This window comes from Mycetomoellerius zeteki, unplaced genomic scaffold (genome assembly GCF_001594055.1).
Source record: "Mycetomoellerius zeteki isolate Tzet28-1 unplaced genomic scaffold, Tzet1.0 scaffold155, whole genome shotgun sequence".
NCBI classification, from domain to species: Eukaryota; Metazoa; Arthropoda; class Insecta; order Hymenoptera; family Formicidae; genus Mycetomoellerius; species Mycetomoellerius zeteki.
The window spans coordinates 1,431,908-1,439,597 of NW_017256500.1; the positions used below are offsets into that span (position 1 = coordinate 1,431,908).

The 7,690-nt window shown below is 33.1% G+C and overlaps 1 protein-coding gene across 2 annotated transcripts in view; it reads left to right on the forward strand.

Moving 5' to 3' along the window:
- The first annotated feature begins 363 nt into the window (after positions 1-363).
- Sk2 (Sphingosine kinase 2) overlaps positions 364-7,690 on the forward strand; it is a 16,478-nt gene continuing 9,151 nt past the window's right edge. Inside the window, exons 1-2 of one of the 2 annotated variants that reach the window (XM_018445058.1) lie at positions 1,261-1,326; positions 1,422-1,774. In XM_018445058.1, the coding sequence (XP_018300560.1) occupies positions 1,426-1,774 (349 nt within the window). In that variant the 5' untranslated portion in view covers positions 1,261-1,326; positions 1,422-1,425. Of the gene's footprint in view, positions 1,775-7,690 lie in introns of both variants that reach the window. The other variant, XM_018445057.1, reaches the window with a different exon arrangement.

A 7,690-nucleotide genomic window follows, 5' to 3' on the forward strand; every position in this document is an offset into this window, starting at 1 on the left:
TTAAACAAAGACAAATAATATTTACGAGCATAGTGAGCGTGAATCGACCCGCGATCAAGGATGTATAATGATTCATTGCAATTCATTGTATTATCCATTGTATTATATTATTTGTATTTTTTGCTGGAAGGTACAAGGTACCCAAAGTTAACCGGAAATGATTAAGACTGAATTACTGGATCTTGTTGGACCTCGTAGGCGTGGCGCAGCCTTAAAGTTCACCGCGCAGCTGGAACTCCGTTCATCCGGGAGAGGGGAGAGGTAAGTCAGGCTATACTATACATCGTAGAGAGGGGTAGTGGCAGTAGGAGAGGAGGGGGGGGCGCGACACCGCTGCTCTGCGTTACTGCTGTCGCTGGCTCTCGTAGGGTTAGCAGCCCCGGATAAATACGGGCCTGAACGGTATGGAATCGTCTCTCGGCTTTGTCGCTTCGTGAACATCCGTGCATTTGAATAACATTGGTCGACGTCACTTGGTGTGCCGTTTGCGGGTCGCTGGCGCGCGTCGGTCCGAGCAGTGACTGATAAGTAGTCTGCCGGAGAGCGGACCTTTGCTCGAGTTCGCGACTTATGCAGGTGTGCATGGTGGTTTCAAGAACATCGTCGTTCAAGAATAATGTCTGTGATTTCTTGATATCGGAAGATTCGCCACTTTTCCACGGACGGAGGACACGGTGGGCAACGCTAGGGGCCGATATTTCGGAGCATTCCTCGAGCCTCCGTTGAGCCGAGACGCGGTGCCTCGACGATAGTCATTAGGAGGTGCTTGCGTCTGTCCTTCCGCTCGCCCGCACGTGCTAACCGCCACGAGTACTGTCTATGTTAAAACGCCGGCCGACCGATCTCTCGTTACTATACATTATATTGATTACGTTATCGAAGACCGAACAGCGTGAACGCGCACAGTCGTGTTTCGCAACGTTCTATACAAACATCTGCGTGCCAAATAATCCTGACCGGGATATCTTGTTTGTTTACGATAATCGTCGCTCGTTTTCTTTCTTAGGATTTAGTGCGATCGTCGCCCAATCGATCGCCGTACGCGCGCGAGAAAGAAATCAACGGGCGTGCAAAGAGCGACGAAGAATCACGACGATTCGACCGACAGCGCGATAACACTTGACTGATAAAGCGAGAACAAAAAAGTATTGCCGCTTTAATTTCGGTAATTTTTTTTCCTCGAAAAATAAGTTACTTTCTGACTTGTTCCCCGAACAAATGGTGGAACGCAAGCGTTGGCCCATGGAGGACAGCGTACAAGGAACCTCGAGCGCCGTCCTCGAGGAGATCTTCTACGTGACGTCGAAACGGAACACGTATTACAAGGTGAAGCTGACGGAGAAGGGTCTGAGCTTGCAAAAGGAGCACAACGGCGCGACGAAGATCGAGACGATCGCCTTAGGTGATATCATCGGTTGCAGATGCATGCGGTCGAAGCGCAGGAACGCGGGCAGCTGCGCCTGCCGACCGGGCGCGTCCAAGTCGCAGATGAAGCTGGTGGAGTCGGCCGAGCTCTACCAGCAGTGCGACGAGCTCGACACGTCGGCGTACCTCTACATATACGCGTACACGTTGAAGAAGACGCGCATGAAGGTCACGCTGAGGCGCGAACGTACAACAATTACTTTGCGCTTCCGCAGCTTCGACAAGTACGAGGATAATCTGCGGGAGGCCAGCAGGTGGCGATTGGCGATCAAGTGCCTGGTCGCCAATGTGCCGGTGCCGAAAAATCTGATGAGTCCCAGCCACGGCAACTTGGAGACGTTGGTCGGGGGTGAGTTAGGATCATCTCGATATAATTCTTTTCACCGGAGATTCTCCGATCATTGATCGACTACACGGAACAAAATAAAGCTTTGATTAACAATGTATTTTATACGATTCTGTATTCTACGTTGAGCCGTAATCATATTAGCGATTACCGGATTGGATCGCGATTGTGATTCGCGATTAGTTTTCAACCAATCAGCTCGAAACGAGCGGTGGCTGCTTTGTTCTGAATTAATCTTATTGATTGAAAAGTTAACGCTAATCGCAATCCAATCGGCAATCGATAATCGATAATATGATTACGGCTTTATACGAATAAAATTGTCGAGTGATAAAATTCTACCGTTCCGATGGTAATGTCTGTTTTTCTAAGTCAATTTCTGTCTTTTTCTTTGCGAATTGATCTTTTATAAAGTCGGTGTATAACAACAATAACGGCATCCGGTGATACATCCGGTTGCGCGTCTAAAAGGCATAAATACATTTTAAAACAAATCTTAATCTATTACGTCATTTGAGTAAATTTGATTTGCGAAATAAAATTGTAAAGCAAATTAGCCGATTGTTGTAAAATATTATTTTGTTATGTACCGAATGATATCTGTTAATTTTTCTTTCTAATTTCATAACGGCTGCTTTATTATTTATCGAACGTTTTAACTTGACGAAATATTTTACAGAATGATAAGCATGCAAAAACTTACACGAAGATATATATATTCAATTTTGATATTTATGGGATTATATACTACTCGAACGTATGTAGGATAATCGAATCTATATCAGGAAATTAGTGTTATCTATATAGTTTATACCCACATAGTTATCTATGTTACTAAACTTCGATAATTTCGCAGCTTATGAATTATGGTTATTCATGGTTCATTCTTATTTCAAAATCGTTTTAAATATTTTAAAATGCTAATACAGTTCTGATTAGTTTAAAACATCTGAAGGCTACACTGAGAAAAAAATTGTTCATTTGATTAAATTAATTTACTTCTTTATTTTTTTCAATGAAGAATATACGTATTTAAGACAAATATATTATATTTGACTTAAATGCATACATTCTTCAACAAAAGAAATAAAGATGAACTAAATTAATTTAGTCAAGTAAATAATTTTTTTCTCGGTATGTATTTAGGACGACCTTAAATATAAGAACCGACTATAAATATCCGACCTAGGTATTATGACTACGATTATTCGTTTTTTGGTGTTATGTCATAAAACAATAGCATGTATGCGCGTAGGTATCTTTTTCTTATGATTACTTTAAAATTATATGTCTCATTCAGACTTACGCATTTCTGGTAATCGGAAATAGGCACGACTGTGGTACAGCGTGTTTCGTATTAATGGTAAGCTAGATATGAAGAAAAATAATTCTATTACTAGAGTTCTAAAGATGTTTTGTGGAAAAGTAAATAAAAATATAATAAAATTTTTTTTAAATCAATGTCAAGAAGCTGGAAAATAAAAATTTTTTTTACTTTTTTGCATAATTTAAGTTGTAAAGCTATAAATTTTTTCTTTTTCGTCTTTTATCACTCACTCAGACGTGTGTTCTGATTCCCTACCTGAGTGCTCCTCGGGTGTTATGTCATCCTTGTTTAACATTCGGAGAGCGTCCAGGTAGAAATTCAAACATGCCCCATAAATAAAAAAAAGTATTTCATATGAAAGAAAATTTTTTGCTAGAGTATGTATCGAACAATCTTCGGAAGCAGTCGGTCGTAAAAATTTAACTAGGTACGGATCTGAAAAGAATTTTGTTGGATTATCAAAATAATTATAGACGCTGGTTCCTAAAATGTCCAAACTTTTTGTAGCTTGCTCATTTGGTATTTGAGCATCCTACACAATTATTTTAATGGCCCAACAAAATTATTTTCAAATCTTTATCTACCTAAATTTTTAAATACATACTTCAGTAAAGTCATTTTTTCCGTGTAATGAAGTAAAGCTGATTTCGATTTTTCATAAATAGCTTTGTTTGAAAACTCCGTAATAGTATTGAAATGTCGGAAATGAAATAATTTAACTTTTGTTTTGAGAATATGGCAAAGTGATAATATTGATAATATCGTATATTTCGAGATTCCCTTCCACAGAAGTATGGAAGTAACTAGTGTTGGGTTGAAGCTTTTTTTTTTAATATTTGATTTTTTTCTTGCTTCAGAGGCTGTCTGGTGTAATGCGTCTATTATCAAGTACGTAATGATCCCTTATGCTCTCTCCGTGCAGTACTTTTGTGTGCAAATGCCAATTGTATCTGAGCTGTAACGCACACTTACAGTACAACGTATTTATATCTTAGTGATTAGCTCCTACAGACGTGCGTTTTCATAACTACTTATGTAATCTGTAATTCCTAGTAAGTCGTTACGGGTATCACGTGATCTCGTGATTTAAGTTTTAGCAAAGAAGATAAGGAACACGTGCTTAGATATGTGACTTTTCTTACATTCTATGCATGAATAAGTGCAGATATGGTATTTCATTATCAATTTCAAAATTTTGTAGAGAACGATGGAATAAGATAGCGGGAAATAAGATAATATATATTTTTCACAATGTGAACACTTTTTGAGAACTTCATGGTATAGGAATTTTGCAAAATATAAGTCTTTTCTTGCAAAGCGATTTTACAGACTTTCTTACAAACTTTTTTCCGAAACATTAAAAGAAGTATTGGATTTTTAAAAATGAAATGACATTGTTCGGTGAGCATGAGATTAAGTTCCGAGAAAAAAATGTTGTATATGCACATTTTATATATAATTATTATATACATTGTATAATTGTATATAGAATGTCAATTTTTTATATAATTATGAAACATTTTTTCCCGGGGCAACAGTTGTGACTCGTAAATTTCTAATTATTGTATATGACTTCTTAATAATTGTAACAAATTTTTTAAAAAACTCACAAAATAACTTGAAGGTTTATGAACAAAATTTATATAACTGAGAGAAAAATGTAATAATTTTAATAAATATTTGTTTGAATAGTACATTAGCTGAATATTCAGAGGAAGGTCACCGATATTGACATAGGTCTCCTAAAACGACATCCCCTTATTTCTTAGAAACTAACTTTTGCACCTTATTAATACTAATAAAAACGTGATCTGTTTAGCTAATTAAAGAAGTACAAATTCATAATTCATGTATTTGTGACTTATTTCTATACCAAATCAGCTAAAAACAAATTCTATGAATCCGACAAGAAATTTCTTACGGTGTTCTTTTGCAAATTGCGTAATTAAAATAATAGTGACTGTATTATTGATAATATTATGTCATTTTAAATGTTTATAGTTTCATAAATTAGTTTTCCTTGCAGAACAGGATATATCTTTGTTTATAGAATAGGAATTTTGGCATTATTGCCTACTATGTCAGTTTTGGAGCCCATTTTGTCAGACGCTCATTTTTGCATAACTTACGAAAAACTTAATTATTGCAAAATTGTAAACAGTATTATAAAAACTGCTTATACTATCTGATAGAAGACACTTTTTAGTTTGTATTTATGTTTTTGAATTTGTATTTTTACCTTTTGTTTAAGAAATATTGTCTAAAAACAAAATGGTATGTCGGTATCGGTGACCTTCCTCTACTAAATGTCATATTTATTTGGTATATGAACTATTAATTTGATTTAACTATCATTTTTTTTACTCAGTAAGTATTTATTTATGGTAAGTAAATGTTAAGTACTAGTGAAACAAATATTTATTAAAATTTAGTACATTTTTTCTCAGTATATTATAATACCAGAGTTGGGAAGCGAGTTACTTCGTATTTTTCCGTTACTTTTTATAATAACATGACGGCAAGCAATTTTTTATAACTAAACGCTAAACGCTAAGGTTAGAAAAGTCGAGCTTTGCAACCTTATTAGCATAACCTTTTAGTGTTGATTATAAAAAATTGCAACGTGATTATCAAATTGTTCATTATAAAAAATAATGAAAAAATAACGGAAAAAGCTTGGGAAAAAGTAATGCTTCTCAACTCTGTATAATACTGATTTTAGCATATCGCTCCGTCGACAGAAAAGTGACATAAGTAAAAAATTAGCATTTTTTAGATAGTGAAAATTGAATAGTGTAAATCCAAAGATTTACATATTTTCATGGAAAAACGACAGTTGTAATTCTCAAACAAGTGTTTGTTTACACGGAAAAGTGTCACTACTCTGATTACGAATAAAATTTATACTATACCTACTAGAGTTGCAGCATTTGTATTTTGAAAACTCGTAACATAGTTTTAAAGAATATTACATTAAAATTGAAAGTAACATGAAAAGAAAGTGAAATTATGCGAATTGACTATTCTAATTAAAACATTCCATTTAAAATTTTAAAATTAGCAACTTTTCTGTAAAACATTTTTTAAATAACATTTTTTTAATAACATTTTTTAAATAATATTTTTTAAATGTTTTAATTTCATTTAAAATCATTTTCTTTAATGATAATTACTTAATGAGAAAACGTCCTAGTGTAGAATTTATGGCAAAGCAACATTGGAAGAGTATTATCTTTGGGTTACATATTAACATTGGAATTTTTTTTAAGGAATTGAGTGATAAACTCAATCAGTGATAAACTCTCGCTTAGAGGTTCTAAATAGATTTATTCATCTGTACATAGTTTTAGCTAATGTGTAAAATATTAATAGTTTTGATGTATTATCTCTAAGTTTTATCTGGTCTGATTTCAACTAACTGTATATGGACATTCACTAGTTATATCACATATTTGCATATTGTGTGTGAGTGTAAGAAAACTGTAGATAAACAAGATTGATCGGAAAAGTTCAAAGAATGGAAAAAAAACTATGTTATTCGTTTTATGTTAAATGTTTTTATTCAAAAGAATAAATTGGTAAAAATTATAAAAGTGATTATATTTAATACTAAAATGTAATTATATGACTTTATGCAAAATGGTATCTTTTTGATTACTGAATCATATTAACTATTATCTATGGTTCAAAGAGAAACGAAATCTTATAGTAATAAAGATTTTTAAATCAAATTAATACATAAAGTGGATTAAATTAAAAATATTACTGAAAATACTATTGAAAAATACTATTAAAACTGTTAAGGAAATTAGAGAGATCAATGCCTGATATTGGTTGTTCTCTTAAATTTGCAGGAGACCAAGACCTGATATAAATCATCACACTATTGATAATGATGAATATGTAAAATATATTTTTAAAAACAATAACTTTGTATAAACGAAGTGCTAAATAAAGTTATAAATAAAGATATAAAAATTAAAAGTTACTGAATTTTTTATATTAATTCTTAATAACAAAAATATAGTAGTAACAGAATTGAAATTTTTTACAAATATAGATCTGGACTGCTTGTAAATTAGAATATTGATAAAAAAAGATTTATTTTAATTTGTTTTATCGTTTTTAATAGAAAAACCAGTTTTTATCGATTTTTTCCGGAAAGTATCGATTTTTTCCACTGACATGGACTTTATCCAAAAAATGTGAAATTTTTTCAACTCTGAGATAAATAAAACGCTTATTCAGCTTCATAAAAATCGATGATTAATTAGTTATTTTAAATTATCGAAAAGGCTCAATCAGAATAAATTAGTAATTGAAAAAAGGGCTACGAGCCATATGTAATACAAAAATCATTTAATATCAATAACAAATATAATATAAAGAATGTTTAGTATTACAGACGTTTCAACCTCGATCGAGTCATTTTCAATGTATATCGTTAGTCCAAGAATTCGGTAAAAATACAAAAATATATTGATCGCATTCCCTATCGCTCGATGTGTGCAGTCCGTATGTAAAAGCATCGTTTTATGATCGACTTATGATATCTTGATTTATATATATATATATATATATATATATATCGT